Source organism: Oryza brachyantha, chromosome 10, assembly GCF_000231095.2.
Source record: "Oryza brachyantha chromosome 10, ObraRS2, whole genome shotgun sequence".
Classification (NCBI taxonomy): Eukaryota; Viridiplantae; Streptophyta; class Magnoliopsida; order Poales; family Poaceae; genus Oryza; species Oryza brachyantha.
Genome location: NC_023172.2, coordinates 11,060,933 through 11,082,428, shown reverse-complemented (window position 1 = coordinate 11,082,428; position 21,496 = coordinate 11,060,933). Strand labels below are relative to the sequence as shown.

The window sequence follows — 21,496 nt, the reverse complement described above, 5'->3', positions numbered from 1 at the left end:
ATTCTTCAATACAAATATACAATATGCAGAAATATAACAAACATCAACTCTAAAATAAAAAAAGGTATTGCTTACCTTAAGTTCTATTGAAAAGCATCATCCATCAGCGACGACGCAAGACGAAGAGATGAATACCATAGGGTCCAATGATACGAGATGAATATATAATACGAGAGGTCGTGATGATGCGACTCACAGCTCAACGATAGGTGATGAATATAGAATACAAGTGGTTATGATGATGCGACTCGTGGCTCACCGCTCGCGACGGTACTGTTGTTTCCACTTCTAACTATCGTGTGGTACTAGATTGATGGATGCAAGATGGAGCCCATGAATTTTGGGGCCATGTTCGGCCGTCCACCTCGCACATATCTATCAACGGCAGTTGACCAACCCATAGGGCCCAATGGGTAAGTCCACCCATGTCGAGCAGGATAGGGGGACTAGGGGTCTCGAGGTTCTACCATCCATGTTGAATCTGTCCCACATACGATGACGATGGTATGTTACTGTTGAGCGTTTGCTATACATACGAGAATATTTGTACGAGAAAATGTTTCTCTGCTAATTGGGTTTTAGGGCCTGCGAGCGCCATTACGTTTCTTTCCTACCCTTTCTGTTACGTTTGATCGTATCAAGACTAGAATAAATGATTGTATGCATATTATTTTCCGTTACTATTCTCCTATGCGTGAACCGTGGCGGCGCACGGGCTTGCAAAGTCGTGCGATGATCTATTGCCTTTGTACGCGCGTACGATGTGTCCAAAGTCGTCGACTAGCTGTATTAATCCTTCGTGCAATCGTACTCCATTTTCAAATAGTCGTTAGAGCATAAACACACTGCGCAAGTAGAATTCAGTGTTCCAATTGCAAAATTCAGTACCATTTCCGTTTGGGTCAAGCAGGTCAATTAACGCTCTTTTCTTAAATAAATACTAGTAGTATATCCATGCATTAGAACAGGTACATACAGCCCACGATGAACTACACAGATCCATGAGAAAAAGAACGATCCATACAACAAGTGATGATGGACCTCAGACTCATGAGAAAAAAGAAAGGTCCATATAACTACATCGGATGATGGAATGCACTGGCATACAGAGAAAATAAACAATCTTTTTAACAAAATCACTTGATTTTTTTGTGATATTTAAAGTGGTGGTTTTTATATGACGTAAGATAGAAAAGAGGATAGACGACTCCATTAAGTTATAGTGATACTGTGCCATCGCTCCGTTTGTCCGGACATTCCCCACATGTTAACCCCAAAACATTTCCTTTCACAATGTAGGAAAGGCCACCTTCTCTACATGTGTAGGGTTATTAATCGGCGGAGAAAATGCCGTAATAGATTAGTATATAATTAATTAATTATTAAAAAATAAAAAAAGATTAATGTGATTTTCAAAATTACTTTTATATATAATTTTTTCGTAAAAAACCTATCATTTAGTAGTTTGGAAAGTGTTAGTATGAAAAACGAGGAATCTGATTGTTAAATGGGGGTACAAACGAACTCGGCTGTAGTCGTCTTGTATAACTCACAATCGGGCCCAACGATAATGGGCCGCACGTGAGTTACAATGCCGTTCTGGGCCCATGTACTACGGGCCCACTCAAAGCGTCATAAGAGCGTGCATCACCGATGGATGGAGATAACACAGGGCACGCAATGAACCCGACAGAACCCTGAAGATGTCGAGACTGCAAAGGTAAAAAATGCAAAGGAACATGAAAACGCTCAAGGAGAGCCACCATGAAATATTGTGTTATGCAGTATTAAATCAAACCATACTGATGGACAATGCAAATTGAACTCTAGGTAACTGACGAACAAAATGGGCAAATCATGAAGAATCAAGAGAACGAGTCACATTGGCCGTGTGCATTCACCTTAGGATGCAGAGGCCGGGCTTTGCCCATTATCTAAAAAGGGAAAGACAACGAGTCACAAAAACTGTACACTCTAGTTTTTCATGTTTAACTCTGTGACGTTTGAACATGCATACTAATTTATATTTTTTTATACCGTGTGAAACTTTTAAATAAGATGAACAATAAAACGCATATCCAAAAGTAACGGAGTCGATCATTAAAAATCAGAGGCAGTAGAGTGTCAGCTGGCACAAATATAGAAATACAACTATAGAAACTTGCCGCACCGTCATCCTACTAAGGATTGGAAGCAAGATGAACAGAGTTCTTGGCATAACATGACAGTGTAATGTACAAAACCCCCAGATGGAAAAAAAAGATGCACCCAATCAATTATCTTCACAAAGCAATACTTCTTTTATGTTTTCAGCTCACACAAGAAAGGTACACATGCACTTCCCCTCCACAAAACGGAAGGGGAAAAACAATGTGCATCATAACTCTGTATATATACAAAACCTTCAATGTCATAGAAAAAAAATACTTCGGTTTTTTCAAACACTAATCTAAAAACGGAACTTTACTGATCTTCATGTTCGATTAAACTGATTTTACATCAGAATACAGAAGATACTAAAAACAGTAGACTTGTGCCTCACAATTGAGGCATAGCATGGTCACATTGAGCAAATTTCTCGTTTAAGCAATCAGTACAAACTACAAAGTGCTGATGCATGAATTCAACAAACTAATTTGATCTGGGTGATAAAATACAACAACAGTGTCATGCGGAAACACTCATACGAACTAGCTAGCTACAACAAAGCCACATGTGTTAAGATACACAGTAATCCAAAAATATCATATCAAGCACAATATTTGAGACTCAGCGCACATACTTCATGGGATGTTCAGGAGGAAGCAGGGCATGTGTTGACACCATTTTTGCAATCATGAGTAAGATCATTGAATGTCTCCAATTTCCTCTTCCCCCTAAGGAACACCTCAGTGTCAACTGCAACCCTCATGTATCCATCGAATTCAACAGCATTACCATTGCTCAGCTCTTTTGTTTCAGTGTACCATTCACTGTTCTCATCCCATAAATCCTTGAAGTCATCCAGGAAGTGTGTCCGATACTTACTCTTCATTGGGTCAAAGAATGATTTATCAGGTTCATTGGTTGCAATGTACAAATGCCGGCCAGCTCCAACCTTATCATTAAGTGTCGCAAGGAGACTATCCGGCGAGGTATCTCTATCAAGATTTGGCCACAACTGTGTGTTCTGAGCTTTCTCACCTCTCACAACGTGGACTGAATCAAAGTCCCAATCCATCCGGGAGGAAATGGCAGACACGATCTCCATCAGTCGCCGTGACTTCCACAATAAATACCATGGTCGCTTGATAACAGCCTCCGTTTCACCCTCACAAATGCGAGACCAGTAGTTATCCGGCTCAACATCCCCAAACTTCCTCATGATCAGTGTGTCTTTGACGTCACGAAGCTGCATTGGAGTTACCTTGATGTCTTCAGTATAGTGATTCTTCAACCTATCCTTTTTGTGCCACTTCCCCCAATCTGTCCAGAACTGGCTCTGGTCAATCACCGACGCCGATTGCTTCAAGTGCTCAAAATCAAAGTAGAGCCTAAAATCTCTATTCTCATCCTTGCCAGTTGCGGTATACCTAGAATTGAGGCAGACATTAAGGTCCATAACAAGCGTCCGATTCAAGTACTGTGCCTCACCAAGCGCGCACAAGAATCCCCAAACATAGTGGTTCATGCTCTTGCATCTCTCGCCCCCACCCATGTAGATGAGGTACTTTCCACGGCTGAAATCAGACTCCGATTCAACCACCGGTAAATTGTCATTGACAGCTTCACCAATAACCAGCACCGGCTCAGAAGCAGCTGTGCTGTCTGCATTGGCTGCGTTCTCATCGAGCCTCATCTGTGTCTTGGCCGGCACAAAGTCGGTCACCGGCGCCTCGCGCTTGCCCTTCTTCCCCTTCTTGCCCTTGCGGCGCCCACTGCGCTTGGCGCCAGTGCCCGAGTGGTACTCGCCCACATTGCTGACGACGAGGGTGCAGGTGTCGACGTCGCGGGTGAGCGTGAAGCGGCGGTAGTCCTTGTAGTAGGTGGTGCGGCCGTTGGTGTCCTCGGAAGGGCGGAAGCGCCAGGCGAGGTCGCACTCCATGGGGCTGCCGGGCACGGCGACGGGGCGGCCGAAGCGGTAGAAGTGGAGGTCGGAGAACTTCTCGATCGCCGTGCGCATCAGCAGGTTGAAGAGATCCTTATCCCCCGTGCAGTCCACCGGCGCCTCCGTGTCGCAGGAAACCGCCTCGACGATGGGGTTCTCCTCGGCCGCCCCGGCCGCCGCGGCGGCGCCCGCGTCCGAGCTGGCGTCGGTGTCAACGGTGACGGCCCGCTCCGCCGCCGCCCCGGCCGCCGACTCCTCCTTGGTCGCCACGTCCTCGAGCCTGATGAACGGGACGGCCTCGGCGACGACGCCGCCAGCCTCCCCTGCGACGAGGGCGGCATCGGAGGAGTTGGACCCGCCGGCGAAGTCCTCCCCGGTGCGGAGGACGGAGTCGTCGGCGAGGAAGGTGGAGTTGGAGGTGGCCGAGGTGAGGAACGCCGTGAGCTGGTGCGACGACGGGTGGAGCAGCGGGTCGTCGGGGCTGTGCACCGCGGCGAGGAGCGTGAAGGCCAGGACGGCCGCCACGAAGAGCGCGAACAGGAGGTTGCCCCCCGACCGCAGCGCCGCGCGGACGTCGATCCCGATCCCGATGCCGCCGCCGCGCCACCGCAGCGCCGCCGCCCGGCCCAGCATTCCGCCGCGCGGATCTGGGCTCGCCGGCGGGGCCGGCCGGAGACTGGGGCAGTGAGAGCGAGTGGAGGTGGGAGTGGGATCTGGGACTGGGAGGGAGGAGGAGTCGCCGACAAGGGGAGCGTGCGGGTGACTGCAGTGTTGGGTGTTTTTGTTTGTGCCATGGGGATGAGGCCGCGGTTGCTTGCGGCGGTCGCCGGCGATGGTGCGGTCGGATGGCCCGTTGACTGTGGAGGCCCGGCGATTCCGGTCTGTTTTTCCGGGCTTTGATGGGCCGGCATTGGGCCCTCTAAACAACGTTGTCCTTATAAATGAATAAGTTCATCACAGGTCCCTTGACTTACTTCGAGTTTGCGTGAGGTTCCTTAACTCTAAAACCAGAAATGTGCATCTCTTTAGCTCACAAAAAATATTTTACAAAAATCACTCAGTACTATTTTTCTTTTTCTTTCTTTCTTTCTTTTCTCTCTGTTCCCCTCTCTCTTCTTCCTCTTCTCTTTCTCTGTTATCTAACATGCATCTAGGGGGACAGCGTTGGTGATGGCGGGGGGCAGCGCTGGGGCACGGATGGCAACGAAGGCGTCAGCGTCGACGAGGAAATTGAGCCATTGGAATTGTGCGACGGTGAGCTTTCTCACATCATCGTGCGGGCTGGGGACAGGCTGCAGCGGCCGACTAGCTGGGAAGCGTAGGGTGGTGGGGCAAGGCTAGGGATGGGCGGCAACAACGGTTGGCGGGCTGGGGACGCACGGCAACAACAGACAAGCTAGGCACGGATGGCAAACGGCGGCGCGAGAGGGGGAGGGTGGGCAGCGGCGGCTAGCAGTTGCCGAGCTAGGGTGCGCAGGGGACTGTCGGCGATCGCTGAGTGAAGGAGCCAGAGGACGATGAATGCAATGAGCCGGCTGAGCTCCTCTTCTTGCTGCTCTCTATAGCTTTCTTCACGAATGGACTGTCACACCCGGAGTTTCGTCCTAAGCCTAAGTCGTAAAAAGAAATCCGTAAATAACAATTGGCTTAATTAGCTCAGGAAAAATCCCTCTAAAAGGAATTAACTCAATTAAATCGTGGCTCGCAAATCGACTAACAAGATTTAAATTCAAATTGCAGAAGTATAAAATTCGGCCAAACAAATTAATTTAAAACTCGGCAAAAGTGGGGTTTTCCTTTTTCTCTCCTTTTCCTTTCTTTTTCCCTTCCTTCTCAAATTGGGCCGAAGTCCAATTTTCCTCCCTCTCTCTTTTTCCTTTTTCTTTTTCTTTTTCTTTTCCTTCCCGGGCCGGCCCAGCCGAGCCGGCCCGTCTTCCCGCTCGGCCGGCCCCGCCGAGCCGGCCTCCCTCCGCCCGCCGCGCGCGCCCCCGCCTGGGCCGCGGCCTCGGCCCGTCGCCAGCTCGCCCGCTCGCCGCACCGCGAAGTCCGCGCCGCCTCCTCCTCTCTCCCGCGCCACTGACAGGTGGGGCCCACCTGTCAGTGACCGTTCGCCGCGCCGCGCCCGCGCCCGCGCCGAGTCCGACTCCGTCCGCCGCCGCAACCGCCGCTGCCGCAACTGCCGCCGCCGGGACCGCGTCGTCGCCGACTCGGTCTCCAACCTCCGCCCGCCCTAGCCGGTCGCCGCCACCCTATAAATCCCGAGTCGCCGCGCGCCGTCGCTCGCTCTCCATCGTCGCTCGAGTCGCCGCCGCGCTGCCGCCGTTCGCCGCCGCCGCGCAATCTCGCCACCAGTCACCGGTCGTCGCCGCCTAGCCGCGTCACCACCTCCGTCCCTCTGTCGCCGGCTTGTTGCCACCCTCGCCGTCACCAGGGAGCCTCCTCGGCGCCGCGCGTTCCCTCGTCGCCCGGCCGCCGCCGCGTCTCGCCCGTCGCTGCCGCCGATCGATCTCCACCGCCACCACCGATCTCCCGCACCCGCCCGCGTCGCCACCTTCGCCTCGGTCTCGCCGACCCGTCCGCGCCCTCGCCGCCGCCGGTGAGCCTCCGCACCCACCTCCCCTCTTTCTTCCCCCTTTCCGGCCACCGCCGCCGAGTCGCGTGCCGTCGCCGGACGAGGCCGAAGCCCGCCGCTCCCGTCGGCCACAGTGGTCGTCGTCGCCTCCGCGTCGCCGACGCCTGGCCGCCGTCTCTTGCGCCCGCGCGTGCCGCGCTGCCGCCGGTCCCGCCGGTCGCCGCCGTCCGCCGAGCCGCGCTCTCTCTGTTCCCTCTCGCTGACGAGTGGGTCCCACTCGTCAGTCGCTCCCCGGGCCCGCGTGTCAGCCGCCCATTCCCTCTCTCTCTCACCGACAGGTGGTCCCCACCTGTCAGCCGTCAGTACCCTCTCTCCTCGCTGACGTCAGCAGCCCCATTAATTGCGCAATAATTGATTTAGGACTTTTCTGTTTAGTTAAAAACCTAGAAAACTTCTAAAATTCATAAGTAATTCATCTAGTCTCCGTTTAGGTCCATTCAAATTTCATTAAATTCATAAAATTATCAAGAATCCATTAAAAATAGTTTCTTTTGCTGTTTCAGTAGAGTTTGTGCCTGTTTTATTTATTTTTGTGCTTTGTCGCTTAGATTCGGACCCCGCCGAAGAGCCGGTTTACTTCGAGATCGTCGCCGAAGTTCCCCAAGGGCCAGAGCAAGGCAAGTGACACTCATCCTTGAACATATTGAACCCATTATTGCAAATTCCCCGCTTTATTATTTCAAATATGCATTGTTTTAATTAAAATACTTACTTTATGCTATTTTCGGGTAAACCTTGTTATTATGCCGTTGTTTATCCAACTTTGTTCGTTGCTGGACCAGGGGTAACTTGATTAGAGTCAGGCCTAGGTTAATGCTTAGCCATGCTTAGAACAAATAGCTCATGGGATCACATATAATTATGCTTAATTCTGGATAGCCGAGATAATGATTCACTACCCGGTTCGGGTTAATGTCAACTAAAATATTGATAATGGTGGGCTGTGGGTGCATGGTTTCGAGAGTCGCACCCATGGTAATTAAGGACCGGTTCACGGGAAACCCTGGAAGTAAATAAGTGCTAACCACATGCCGAAATGGGTAAGGTGGGATTTGAAGCATGACTTCGAACTATTTGACGTACCCAGGCAAGGGTAGGCGTGATGGAGTATGGACGGGCAATCGTGGTGTAACGAAAGCTTCTCCTGCTTCCGGATCTACTGAGGCACAAGAGGGGACCGCCCGACTTGGTGTAAAGGAGGGGGTGAAACCTGAAGTGTGGTACGATTAAATAGGGAGGGTTGTGTAACGGGTCCTATCACGGTCTCCTTTCCGGTATGCCGTGGTGGTATGTCGGCGCACGTTCAAGTGTAGTGGAGTCGTGTCTTGTGGGTACAGTAGTACACCTCTGATCAGAGTATAAACTATTCGAATAGCCGTGCCCACGGTTACGGGCGAACTCCCAGCTTCACTGTGATTAGTGAACCCTAATAACTTGAGTAAAATCTGGTATCACTTGGGACTACTGCAACGTGGTGTAACGTTGAGTAGTGGTTGGGCCTGTCGCAACGTGGTGTAACGTTGGACAGTGTTGTGGTATTTTACAACTGCTTATTTTATTTATGCTTCACTGTATTTAATTACCTTTATTCTTTAAGCTCTGTTATTTATTTAAATTGCTGCTTTATCGCAACTAACCCTAGCCTGTCCTTGTTAATCCCTATGCATCATTTGTTTTCCCCTTGTCCGTGTTACTTGTTGAGTACGGTGGTTTGTACTCAGCCTTGCTTAACTTTCCCAACCCAGAGCTAGAAGCAGAGTCCGATGGAGGTGCCTCTCAGGAGTGAGCTGTTCCGCCGTCGAAGTGTTGCCTGTGGACTGGAGCCGTACCCGCTGGAGCTAGTCTACCCCTTTGTTTTTCTTTCCGCTGCATTTCCGCTAGAATAAGTGTAATTTTCAGTTGTTTCTAAGAACGATGGTTATGTAATCAACATTGTCTTTTTGTGTACCCTGGCTGGTCCTGGACAGGGATTTAATACACAATTAAGTTCAGAAATTCGTGTGAGGAATTTCTGGGCGTGACATGGACCACCCGTCGCTGCCGGACCAGGAGTATGCACCTGACTTTTGCTAGTAGCACGACCGTGTCGTCAACGGCGCCCCCAGCCCGCCGACCGCCGCTGTCCACGCAGCGAGCCAACTGCATGGGAGAGAAGAGAGATGGGAAGGGAGAGAAAAGAAGGAAAGAGGATAAAAAACTGACATGTGAGTTTTAGAAAACCGGATAAAAAATGAGCCGATACCGCCGAATAATCTTTTTTGAGTTAAGTTTTAGAAAACCACTGGGTTTTACATATGGCAAATAGTATAGTCTCAGAAAACCACACTTTAATTAAAAATATGACCTATGAAATTATATTGGATTTATAAGTTGCTTCCCACATCATATAAAAAGTTATATACACCTACCATTTTATCTTCCTACAGTAGCCAGTTAAACTGATTAATAGCGTGATTTTGTAAAACTTTACACGGCGATAAACTGATATACGCTATGTAGCAAAAACGAGATGGTTTTAATTTTTATATAACGTAGACCACCGTAAATCGTAATGCTTGTCGTGGTTGGGTTAATTTGATCCGTGCCATTACAACTATGCATATTCATATAAATACCATTACAATTCGTCTATTCATAAAGATGTCACTCAAATTTTACAAAATTGGAACCATGCCATCGCCGTCACGTTTTCCATCTTCTCCTCCATATGCACGTGGGACCCACATGTTAGATTCATCTTCCTCCTTTCAATCTTCACTTTCCTCAACCTCCACCGGCCTCCGTCTCCACGGCGTGGACCTGCGTGGTGGGCCTCGAGCGCGGCGGCATGGACATCGCCGGGCTTAGCGGTGACCGAGCGGCGGAAGTAGTGGGTGAGCCTCGGGAAGTTGAGCCTCGCTCCGAGAAGCGGTGGCTGGGCGGCGGAAGCAATGGTGTAGGCTGAAGTAGATCTGCGCGGCGGCTTGGACGTCGTAGGACTTGGCGGTGGCTGAGTGACTGAAGCGGTCGCGGATCTGGCTAGGGCACGAGTCGAGGCTCAACTCACCATGCTTCAGCGGTTTAGCCCTACCCTTCATTCTCTTGCTGCTTCGGTTTCAAGCTTTCACGAGATGAAGCTGAAAAAAAAGGAAGAAGATGAATCTAACATGTTGGTTCTACGTGCAGATTGAGGGAGAAGATGAAAAACATGACGACGATGATATGCTTTTAATTTTGTAAAATTTGAGTAGTATGTCTATGAATAAATGAATTATAATAATACTTAAATGAATATGTATAGTTGCGTTGGCATGGATCAAATTAACCCTAAATACTTCTGGCCTCCGCTCTCCCTTCTAATTTTTCATGAATCAAAAAACCAAGCGGGATATTACAAACGAACAATAATACTCTCTCCGTTTCATAAAAGAACAACTTGGCTTCTTCACTCGATCTTGCAGAGGGAGGCCGCCATGGAGAGCTCGCCGCCGCCGCCGCGGGCCATCACCGTGCAGGTCAAGTTCGGCGGCCGCACCATCCCGGTGGAGGTCCCCGCCTCGGCCTCCGTCGCCGACCTGAAGCGCCTCCTCCAGCCGCTCACCAACGTCCTTCCCCGCGGCCAGAGGCTCATCTGCAAAGGCACCGATTCCCCCCCAAACCCTTAACCTTCCTGGCCACCACTGGTCATGGATTCCTCATCGTTCTCGCTCTCGGTCTCTCTCCCATGTGGGTTGCAGGAAAAGTTCTCGCGGACGCCGCCAGCCTGTGCTCGGTGCAGGTGGGGGACGGATCCAAGGTCATGCTCATCGCCTCGCAGGGGCTCCATCAAGGGGTAACTCGCCTCGATCCCTCCTATTTTCTTCAGGTTTTAGCAATTTTTTTGGGGGGGATGTGGTGTGAGGCCTGGTAGGTCATGTGCAAAACTTCGATTTGGGGGTGAACTTATGTGAATGTGGTGAGCTCATCTTCATCCTTGAGATTTCGTTCACTGTGATGTTTGGGGCGAAATGGCTACACAGTCTCTAGTTCTGCCATATTCTTATTGCAATGCTAAAGCAGCGTGAGAAGTCGACCACCCCATCATTTCGCTTATGCTTGTAAGCCAAAATTCAAATTTCAAAGCTTACATTTTTGAAGTAGATTTTGAGGGTTCCTTTTACCGTAGTTTTTTTTACAACATTTGCTTTTAAAACGATATGAACACATATGCAAAAGTTTTACGCACATTTTTTTTTAAATTGCTAAAATGCCGTTTTGCTTATGTTTGTTATAAGCGAAAGTGCGAAACAATTGATTTCTTGTCTCATTCATTGCATTGAACTTACATGTGCTCTACTTTCCAAAAGGACGGCCCTATCACTAAGAATAGTAGCGCTCCAGCACCAAGAAGAGCATCAAATGTAAAGGAAGCCCAACCACAGAAGTCAGATACAAATGTCAGTAAAATCCGACCGGAACGCTGGAAATCAACTGGTATTATTGCATTGTCTGATTCCAGCTTGAAGGTATCTGATTCCAACTTTCTTATATTATTTTTAAACTAAGGAAATCAACTTAGCTGTTTTTTCCTTCTACTACCTCTGTTTTGTATTGTAAGAAGTCTTGTCTAAATTCATCAATTGATGAATGTATATAATTTATATATATATATATATATATATATGTCTAGATTCATTAGCATCCATATGAGTCTAGGCAAGGTTAGAAAGTCTTATATTGTGAAACGGAGGGATTGTGAAACGGAGGGAGTACCTAAAACAGTTTTAAGTGCCTGTGCCAAAACTGCCAATTGTTGGTGAGGAAAGAGATACATATGATTACAGTTATTATCTGTACACTTATGGAAATTTTTTTATTTTTTAAACCTTTTTAATAAATAATACAGTTATTATCTGTGTACTTTTGTAGTCACCATAGCCTCTAGGAGATAGTACAGTAGTCTTGAAGAGACTTTTTTACTGTACCTGTTTGCAAAATGCTATTCATGAATCATGGTTGAGAGACTGATTTGTTGCACAGCCATTTGACTGCTACTATCCACTGTATCAGGTCTTTTAATGCATATCAGACATTTATTATTCATCACCACGTGATTAAGCAGACCGTTTAGTTGGTTAACCATCCATTGCTTCTACAGAATGAATTTTATTTGCTGCTTCTGACACATTTGTTTGTCTAACACACGATTCACTTTTGGTTGAATTTTTGGACTTATGTTGTGGTTGTCTTTTTGAGTAGGCAGTGCCTGAAGAAGTATGGGGTTGTGGTTCTTCCATTAGAGTACTGGATATTAGTAACAACTCTGTTGAAGCAATTCCTCAGGAAATTGCTGCTCTGAAATCTTTACAAGTAATTGTTCTTTCCCAACATGTTGATTGAGGATTTTTTTTCTTTCAATCAGAAGGAAATATAATTGAAAGTACTATCCTTTCATCTTGTAGAAATTGATCCTGACAGCTAATGATATAGCCGATGGGAACATCTCCTGGGAAGGTCTAATATGTATTCAAACATTGACAGTTCTGTTGTTAAGCCAGAATCGGTAGGTTTGTTTTTGAACATCCTGTTTTATCATGCTATAAAAATTTGTATGTTGCCACTTGCCAGTGAATATAAACAACCCTTTACATTTCCCTGAAATGGTATTCTCTTTGTGCTCTTTCTACGATAGTGAAAACCACTAAGCTAAAATGTTTTTGCTCCCGACTCTTATATATGTTCTTTGATTTACTCACTCGATCATTGCCAAAGATGTAGGTGAGAACCAACTAATATTTTGTCCTCCACTTAATAGTTAGATTCATACATTGAAAGGAAAAAGGTAGCAATGCATAGTATCTTAAGCTGATAATTTATCTTGAATAGCTGGAGAAACCTTGAGGTGCTCAGTTTATCTCAATGGTTTATGTGGTGCAAGCTGTTCCTTTTATCCCTTAAGTTTCCTATCTTGTGACAACAACATCGTCATGTTGGGTCAGCAATATCAGAGTAATCTGTCCACAGTAGCAGCAAAGGAGGCTGGGGAAGGCATTGTAGACCTTCGATCTTTGTGCATTAGGAAGTTAAAGATTGCATTAGGAAGTTTTATGTCTATTGTTCTTGTTTAACATTCAGGAGGGCTAGATGATATGTTCTAACTTTCTAATTTGCCATGCAGGCTGGTCGCTTTACCTTCAAGTTTGGGCTCGATGACTCATCTACGTGAACTTCGTATTGCAAATAACAGGCTTGAGACCTTACCTGTTGAAATAGGATTACTGAAGCATCTGGAGATTCTGATAGCAAGTAATAATAGGTACTGTGCTACAACTCACTAGTTTGTTGAACTCTAGTAACTCATTGATGTCATCATGTCAGCATATTTTGATTTCCTTACATCATAATTTATACACTTTGTGCTCATATATATATGCCTGACTAAATTGATGTATACCGTAAGTGAAGCAATATGAAGTTACATCAAGAGAGATTAATCTAGTTGGTGGTAGATACTTTCGACTTGTGATCAGTTCTATAATAGCAAAACTTATAAAGAAAATACATTCTATCAAGCCATAAATTTGGTTTATCTAATACTTTCAATGAGAACTTACATAATTATTTTTGTTCTGAGAACTGGAAGGTATCCTGATCTTTGGCACTGCTACAATTTTCACTTGTTCTCAGGATATCTTCGTTACCTTCATCTATAGGAGACTGTGAATCTCTCAACGAGGTATGTGCTTTCTCTCTGTTTTAGTATTCTTCTAGGACGTATTGCGAACTTAGCTCTTCTGAGTTTACACCTGGCAATTTTTGTTCATAAAATAATTGAATTTCATTAGGTTGATTTGTCTTCAAATCTTTTGGCTGAACTGCCAGAGGCTTTTGGAAACCTTCAAAATCTCAAGGTATGTGCCTATATGCCAGACATGGAGAAATATATTCCTTAATTGAAGACTAAATCTACATGCATACTTCTGAGCTATCTTGCTCCTAACATTAAAAAATGTGCCTAAGGGGCTCATCAATCATGATACAGTATCTTGTTGATGATATTACTAGTACCCTTGATTTAAGATGGTACAACAACACACTTAATCCCCAACTATAAGGATGTTAAATCTACATGGGTGTTTAAATAGCAGGTCCACTGTTCTTTTGCATAATAGAAACTCCATATAACAAACCTGAGACGTTAGTTGTCAGCGTGAAATAGTCCATGTAATTTTGTAGTACCATGTAGCCTGTAGGTTCAATTTGAACCTAAACTAGTTTTGGTTTTTAACTTGAGAGTTGAGAAAGTCATTATTATCCATTATTTATTTGGTATATATGATTATTGCACGACATCAGTATTAAACTAGAGGATGGCTAGTTAAACTTGGTCAAAAACTACCCTGCTGTTCATACTTTTCATATCATTAAACTAGAGGATGGCTAGTTAAACTTGGTCAAAAACTACCTTGCTGCTCATACTTTTCATATCATTTACGTCAGGGCTGATGGTTTATTCATTCTTCTGTTGTGTTACATACTCCCTCCGACTTTTTTTTGTTTGATGCCGTTGACTTTTTTATCTATGTTTGACCCTTCGTCTTATTCAAAAAATTTATATAATTATTGACTATTTTATTATGATTTGGTCTATTACTAGAGTAACTTTAAGTATGATTTATAATTTTGTATATTTGAACAAAATTTTTTGAATAAGACGAAGGATCAAACGTAAATAAAAAAGTCAACGGCGTCTAAAAAAACCGGAGGGAGTATTTGTTTCCATTCAGTCCTTTTTCTTTTGTCTTGCATGGGTGTAATAAGCAGTTACACTGTACTGAGATCAGCTTGTAATGCTCCTTGCTTCTTAAAAACTTCATTTTCTATCAGGTTTTGAGTCTAAGGAACAATGGTCTCACATCCCTACCTTCAGCATTTTTCACAAAGTGCCGGCTGCTCATTACACTTGATCTCCATGGCACTGAAATCACAAACGATGTTCTTCGGCAGGTATAAGCCCCCTAAGTGACTAAACCCTTCCACAATTATTTAGTTTTTGCTACTTTGTTATTGTCAGTGCTCTAGTGGAACGAAGATTCCAACGAGCAAATGTTTAGACTTGGAGAATTGAGTAATCAATCTCTTGTATAGCTAGCTGGTTTCATTTTGGGACCCCCATTATGGATACCACGTTGATCAAGTCATATACATTGCTCCCGTTGTGAAATTGGCTGATAAGTACCTTTATTTGCTGTTGCCTGATTGTGGCTCCTGATAGAGATATTCCCAGTTTTCCACTGCTGACGCCAGTTTCCACTGTCCAAAACAGGTCGATGGTTGGGAGGAGTTCGACGAACGTCGGAGGAAGAAACATCAAAAGCAACTCGATTTCCGGGTGGGATCATCAGGTGTCTTCGATGAAGGTGCAGATGACGATCGCAGGCGTTCATAAATAATCTATCTGGATAAGATTGTGTATCTGTGCTTCATCTATTTTTTAAGAGTAAATTGCTGGTTAGTCCAACCATTATTATCAAAGTGTCACATTGGACTGCCTCTAACTCAATCTTTCACTTAAAGTCTGCTATTGTTATCAATCCTTTGCAATTTTGACTAGGGGTCCACGTGACTAGTGGCCCACATGTCCGCTGGAGTAACAGGGAAGCTCCCTGGGTAGGGATGACCACAGGTTTGGGAATATGTCGGTATATGATGGGCATGTGTATGGGTATAGGCGTAATTTTTTTTGTTCGTAGCCATGTCTGCCCCCAACCCAAAAACCTAGTGGTCTGCTATTTATGTAGAGGTTAATTTTTGTCAATCTCTTATACCTATTTTTCATTGGCACATTAAAATCTTGTATTTTGATGAAATTATGCTAGCTTAGTAATAATTTGCATTGCTCTTTTAAACCATTGGTTATAATTTTATGATTTATTGATTGTTGCTGTTTGTTCATAATGTATCTATTGAGATTTTACTCATGTGAAATCCATTGGATATCCACTTGGCATACTTGTGTCTGAGGGACACAGAGTTCTATGTACCAAAACCCTATTGGGCATGGATTTTTTGTTTTTTTTTTGGGGGGGGGGGGGTGGGGAGTGTAGGGGTGCTCTACTCATGTGTTGAAGGAGCGCAGGAGAAATCGTGAGAAGGCGTGAAGAAATCACATAGACAAAACGAATATACATGTTCGGGTCACATAAAGGCGAAATACCCTATTACCATGGGTGCTGTTATGTTTTGTGTGTACTAGAAGATGTATGAGTGGGAGTACTCTCAGTGGCTGAGAGTTTCCTTAGCTTGTGACATGTTCATTCCCTAGCTCTCGAATGCTTGTTTCTCTATATTAGTATATTAGTATAGTGGCTGTTTGGATCTAGAGATTTTTTTATAGTCCTTTGTCAAATTGGATGTTTGATGTTAATTAGGAGTATTAAATATAAACTGATAATAAAACTAATTGTATAAATAAATGCTATTTCATTAGATAATTTTTTTTAAATCTAATTAATCCACGATTAATAAATATTTACTGTAGCATTACATTTGCTAATCATGAATTAATTAGGTTCAATAGATTCGTCTCGCTAAATAGTATAGAGTATGAGATGAGTTTTATTAATAGTCTATATTTAATACTTCTAATTAGTATCAAATGACAGGAACTTAAAAAAAAAGTCCCTGGGGATCAAACACCCCCACATAGTCTATCTTATTTCCTCCGACCTCTTCTTCCTGGTTTGGTTTTTTTATAGTGTCAAGGGGATACCGTAGTGGTTTAGTTCTAGCTGAGGAATGTGCTATTACATGATCTTATTAACTCTGTTTTGTGTCTTCGGGGTAGCCATTTAATGGGCATGCTCTTTCCCGCTGATGAGACTTGTGATGGGACAAGCGTCGCTGGAGGCTAGTGAAAGTCCCACGAGGTCCATTTGGTCCTCTTCTAGCCACATTTCTAGGGTAGAGACAGAGCAAGTAACCCTTCGCTTACCATTGGACTTTTCATCGGTGGCCCCCATTGGCCTGTGACAGCGGATATTAGGTGACCACCAAGCTCGGCTAAGTTGCGTAAGTTATCATGAACTTGGGTGATGGTAATAGGATTGAGGGGACTCTAGCGTACACCTATGTTCCATACCTACTTAAGAAACCTAAGAAATGACAGGTGTCTTCGCGTTGCATTTAACGTTGTGGCGTGGGGCAAACAACGCTTGGTGCTGCGTGTGCTTGGCACCACACGCGCCTAGCATTAAATGTGGTCGATGGTATGTTAGAGCTAGGGGTGGATAACAAGCCGGCTTAGCTCGGCTCAAGCCGGTTCGTTATCGTAACGAGCTAAAAACGTAGCTCGGCTCGGTTCGTTATAAAGCTCGAGCTGACTCGTTAGACTTATGAGCTATATATAAAAAGTTAATCTAAACAATTTTTCAATAAGTTATACAAGCAAATTTTTATTTCAAACATGCAAATCATATGAAATTGTATTTAAATATTAAAGTTTGAACCAACAAATCACATGGTGAACTATGAAGTACTAAACACATGCATTCCACGGTCGAATCAATGAATGTCGGTGAATCGTGTGTCTTTGGTCTAGCTCGTTAAGCTCGCGAGCAGCTCATGAGCCAGCTCGAGCTAGCTCGTTATCTCTAACGAGCTAACGAGCTAAAATGCTAGCTCGGCTCGTTAGAAAAATAAAACGAGTCGAGTTGAGCCGAGCCGAGTTTGTCACAAGTCGAGCGAGCGAACGAGCCACGAGCTTTCTGTCCACCCCTAATTAGAGCCTTGTAGGCCTTCCAAGGTGAGCTCCTATCGTTGGGACCCAGTAGGCACACCACTCTTTCATGGAGGGGTTAGGGTGGCCCACCCCTTGTTGGGGGTGCACCGCTGGTCTTGAGGCGCCATGATCCACTGGTGAGGGAACCCTAGTTCCTATAATACCGACAACATGCTTGACTTGACCCATTGCCATCCCTGTTAGTGGGGATGATGACAACGAGTTCCTTTAGCATAGGTGCTCCCTAGTTGTGCCGCTCCATATCTACTTTGGTCTGCCATGACAAACAACATTAGTCCTCTCGTCTCTATTAGTGGGGATGGTGACAACGAGTTCTTCCAGCATAGGCACTCTCTAGTTGTTGCTCCACATCTACTTTGATTTGCCATGATAGAAAACACTAGTGTTTTCTCTATGCCTCTCTTCTCCTTCTTCGTCATTGTGCACAACAATTATTCTTCCTCTTCTCCACCATGGTGTATAGAGTCGCTTCTCCTTTGCTCCACACGTACATATGCCCTCCACCACATCCTCTCCTCCCATCATCATGCAAGATGTCATGATGGAGGTTGAGGCCAGCGGTACGAGGCCAGGGAAACTTAAGCCATAGTTAGGCTCGTCTTCATTGGATTTGACGGTTCCCCTAGCGACCTCATCTTTGGCTTCCATCGTTTTATTTCTGCTTCTGCTTATAAGTAAAAATTTGAATAAGTTTAATTTTTGAGTTGATTTTATATTATTCATGGTTTATTTTACATCATTTGCTTTTAAATTGCTATGGGTATACACATAAACGATTTACAAAAAATATTTTTCAGTTACTAATAAGTTGTTTTTTTAAAAAGCGAAACGATGGGAGCCTTTGTCACTACTAAAGAAGAAAGAGACGGGAGAAAATGTGTTTCGGAGGAGGGGCATCGACGAAGGTAGATGCAGCTTGTGTCGATGCACGCAAAAGCCGATGCGGTGGATCGCTAGAATCGGAGGTGGAGGTGGTCCAACTTGAAACAAGAGGTAAAATTGCTTGGTGATGAGCGCAAAGATTTATTTGTTGAGCCGTGGTCTAATGTGAAAATTTGGTAAAGAATACCCGATCCAAACTACAATCTACCCCTTTTTTTAAATAACAATATCTGGTTTCTTGCAAAATTTTAAAACCTTAAAGTTTCAATGCGCAAAATATGTAAAAATGTAACCGACACTTAAATTATCTTTAAGACAAATAAAGTTACAAAATAATAAAAACAATTACATAATTTTTCAACAAAACAAATGACTAAGACCCCCCGCTCTACACATAAGCTGAAAATGGTATTAAAACGAGCAATATGATTACCAATGATTACTTAGTATTGATTATTAAAATTTTACAAACTTTTAACGTTCGTGCCGACGGAAATTGAGGAAATAGCTATTCCCTCCGTTTTATATTATAAGATAACTTTCTGACATTGTCTAGATTCATTTATATGCTAATTAATCTAGAGTCCTAGACATATATACAAACATATACGTTAAGACATGTATGAATCTAGTCAAACCTAAAAAGTCTTGTAATATGAAACAGTATAGACAAAGTAATTAGAACAAAACTTAAATATACATCCAAAGTACACACTAGAGGGTATTATTGCTCACTGGACATTATATTATTACACAAACATACATTAATACTCATATCTTATTATGTCACTGCACGACTGCCACACTTCATGCCAAAGCTCCTCTTATTTCAACACTCCAAAAATATACACCAGCGTATATATGGGAGAGAGCCGCGCTCAGGCGAAGCCGCCGTTGACCCTGATGACCTGGCCGTTGACCCAGGCGGCGGCGTCACTGACGAGGAACGCCACCACGGGCGCGACGTCCGTCGTCTCGGCGATGCGCCCCATGGAGCGCTCCGCCACCTTCTTCACGAACGCCTCGTCCTTCCCGGCCATGAACAGCTCCGTGCGCACGGGGCCCGGCGCCACCACGTTCGCCGTGACGCCCTTCGCCGCCACCTCCTTGGCCAGGATCTTCGTCATCGCCTCCACCGCGCCGTTGGTCGCCGTGTACGCCGCGTACCCGGGCAGGAGCGTGCCGAGGATGGACGACGAGAACGTCACGATGCGGCCGCCGGCGCCGGCGCCGGCGGGTGGGATGCGGTTGGCCGCCTCCCGGCACACCAGGAACGTCCCGCGCACGTTGACGGCGAACATGGCGTCGAAGTCCTCGACGGTGGTGTCGGCCAGCGACGGGTACTTGGGCTCCAGGAGGCCCGCGCAGGCGACCACGATGCGCGGCGTCGAGCCGAACGCCTCCTCGGCGCGGTCGAACAGCGCGCGCACGGCGGCCGGGTCGGACACGTCGGCACGGACCGCCACCGCCACCGGGCCTCCGCCGCCGCCGCGGGAGGCGCTGTTGAGCTCGGCGGCGAAGGCGTCGGCGTTGGCGGAGTTGGAGGCGTAGTTGATGACGACGCGCGCGCCGAGGGAGGCGAGGTGGGCGCACACCTCGCGGCCGATGCCGCGGGAGCCGCCGGTGACGAGCGCGACGCGGCCGTCGAGCGGGAGCACGGCTGACGCTGGCGCGGCCATGGCTCGCACGCAGTGCACCTGATGTTCGCGTGTTGTATGTACGTGTTTTGTTGAGCTGCAGACTGACCTTGGCATCTATATATATATATATATATATATATATATATATATATATAAAATGAAACTACTCTCTACCTCCCTAGATGTTTGATGCTATTTTTTTATACGTGTTTGACTATTCGTCTTATTCAAAAAATTTATGTAATTATTAAATAATTTTATATCATTTTATTTATTATTAAATATATTTTTATGCATATATATATAACTTTATATATTTTAAAAAATTAAATAAGACCAATATTAAATGTTTATAAAAAATCAACAGCTTAAACATCTAGGTACAGTTGGAGTATAAATTCCGACGTCTGCAGTGACAGGAAGATACAGTCTTAATTAGGTTCTGAATTCAATTTTACCACGGAAAGAAAAATAGTTAAGTCTTTTCTTCTTTTTTGACCTGGCTGTCCCTGTTTTTTTGCGTACGACTAAAATGAATATAGACATGTTACTGTAATCTAGTACTAAAAGATCTTCTAAAATAAAATGGATGAAGGAAGTACAAAAAGAGAAAATAATTGTCTTCTTTGTGGAGCTTCCTCGTCTTCTTCCTGCTCCATGCTTCCTCTCATCTCTCTTTGCTCCACGTGGATCCGGGCCGGGGTACATATACATATATATATATACATATACATATAAATTTTAATAAGGTAAATTGTAATGCAATAAGCTACTACACAAACATGCATGTCTAATTTATATCTACACATCAAGAAATAAACACAATAAATTTTATCTGTGCTCCACAAGTACTGTTTGTTACCTGGTTGTGTTAATTTTTATTTCTGTAGTTGTAGTCAAATTTAGCCTTATATATTTATGCATACACCTGAAATCATCGTAACCAATGGTACTAGTTTAGTATTCCATGTGTTTTAGTGTATAAGATTTTTTTTGGCATTACATAGATTCATCCATGTCTCAATGTATATATTTTAGATATGTGTCTAGATTCATTAGCACATATATGAATTTTGCCAATGCCAGAAAGTAAACGGAAGAAATACTTTTCAAACTTTTTTACAATGAGTTAAAATCACAAGTATATAATGGGTGGTACATGAAAAGAAAATCTTTGTCCCGTTAGAGCCCTCAGTGATGTATGGGGATGATTGTTTTGCTTTTTCATGACGACATATTTGTAAATAAAAAATAATTCGTAAATAATAATTTTATATACGTATTTATAGTTGGCTTTTATAAAAGCCAAGGCTAAAAAATAAATTTTGATGAAAAATCTTAAAGTCAACTATAATTTAAAATTAAAAATTTAAATTTTAGCTTATAAACGTGGAAAAAGAGGGGTGATAGCTCGCATATACGTTACATCCGCGCATGGACTCGGTGACTCTATGAGATCAGCAAATAAGGCCACAGCGCAGGCGTTGGAGTTTTCT

At 44.8% G+C, this 21,496-nt stretch overlaps 3 protein-coding genes across 3 annotated transcripts; 1 reads left to right on the top strand and 2 right to left on the bottom strand.

The window, feature by feature from the left end:
* Positions 1-2,536: 2,536 nt before the first annotated feature.
* Positions 2,537-4,837, bottom strand: LOC102710732. Its single transcript, XM_006661763.3, has one exon. The coding sequence runs from the start codon at positions 4,718-4,720 to the stop codon at positions 2,795-2,797; it is 1,926 nt and encodes a 641-aa protein (XP_006661826.3). The 5' UTR covers positions 4,721-4,837; the 3' UTR covers positions 2,537-2,794.
* A 5,251-nt stretch (positions 4,838-10,088) lies between these two features.
* LOC102706324 (plant intracellular Ras-group-related LRR protein 8) lies at positions 10,089-15,256 on the top strand. The gene is made up of 10 exons (XM_006662347.3): positions 10,089-10,337; positions 10,436-10,530; positions 11,045-11,203; positions 11,937-12,047; positions 12,140-12,240; positions 12,856-12,993; positions 13,365-13,413; positions 13,523-13,588; positions 14,565-14,684; positions 15,004-15,256. Exons 1-10 carry the CDS (start codon positions 10,172-10,174, stop codon positions 15,124-15,126), a joined length of 1,128 nt encoding a protein of 375 aa, XP_006662410.2. The 5' UTR covers positions 10,089-10,171; the 3' UTR covers positions 15,127-15,256.
* Positions 15,257-19,049: 3,793 nt separating this feature from the next.
* LOC102706041 (NADPH-dependent aldehyde reductase-like protein, chloroplastic) lies at positions 19,050-20,114 on the bottom strand. Its single transcript, XM_006662346.3, has one exon. The coding sequence runs from the start codon at positions 20,112-20,114 to the stop codon at positions 19,239-19,241; it is 876 nt and encodes a 291-aa protein (XP_006662409.2). The 3' UTR covers positions 19,050-19,238.
* Positions 20,115-21,496: the final 1,382 nt, after the last annotated feature.

Coding starts and splice junctions, on each gene's coding strand:
- LOC102710732 (XM_006661763.3), bottom strand. CDS start 4,720: ATGCTGGGCCGGGCGGCGGCGCTGCGGTGGCGCGGCGGCGGCATCGGG.
- LOC102706324 (XM_006662347.3), top strand. CDS start 10,172: ATGGAGAGCTCGCCGCCGCCGCCGCGGGCCATCACCGTGCAGGTCAAG. Junction 10,531..11,044: donor CGCAGGGGCTCCATCAAGGG/GTAACTCGCCTC, acceptor ACTTTCCAAAAG/GACGGCCCTATCACTAAGAA. Junction 12,241..12,855: donor CTGTTGTTAAGCCAGAATCG/GTAGGTTTGTTT, acceptor TTTGCCATGCAG/GCTGGTCGCTTTACCTTCAA.
- LOC102706041 (XM_006662346.3), bottom strand. CDS start 20,114: ATGCCAAGGTCAGTCTGCAGCTCAACAAAACACGTACATACAACACGC.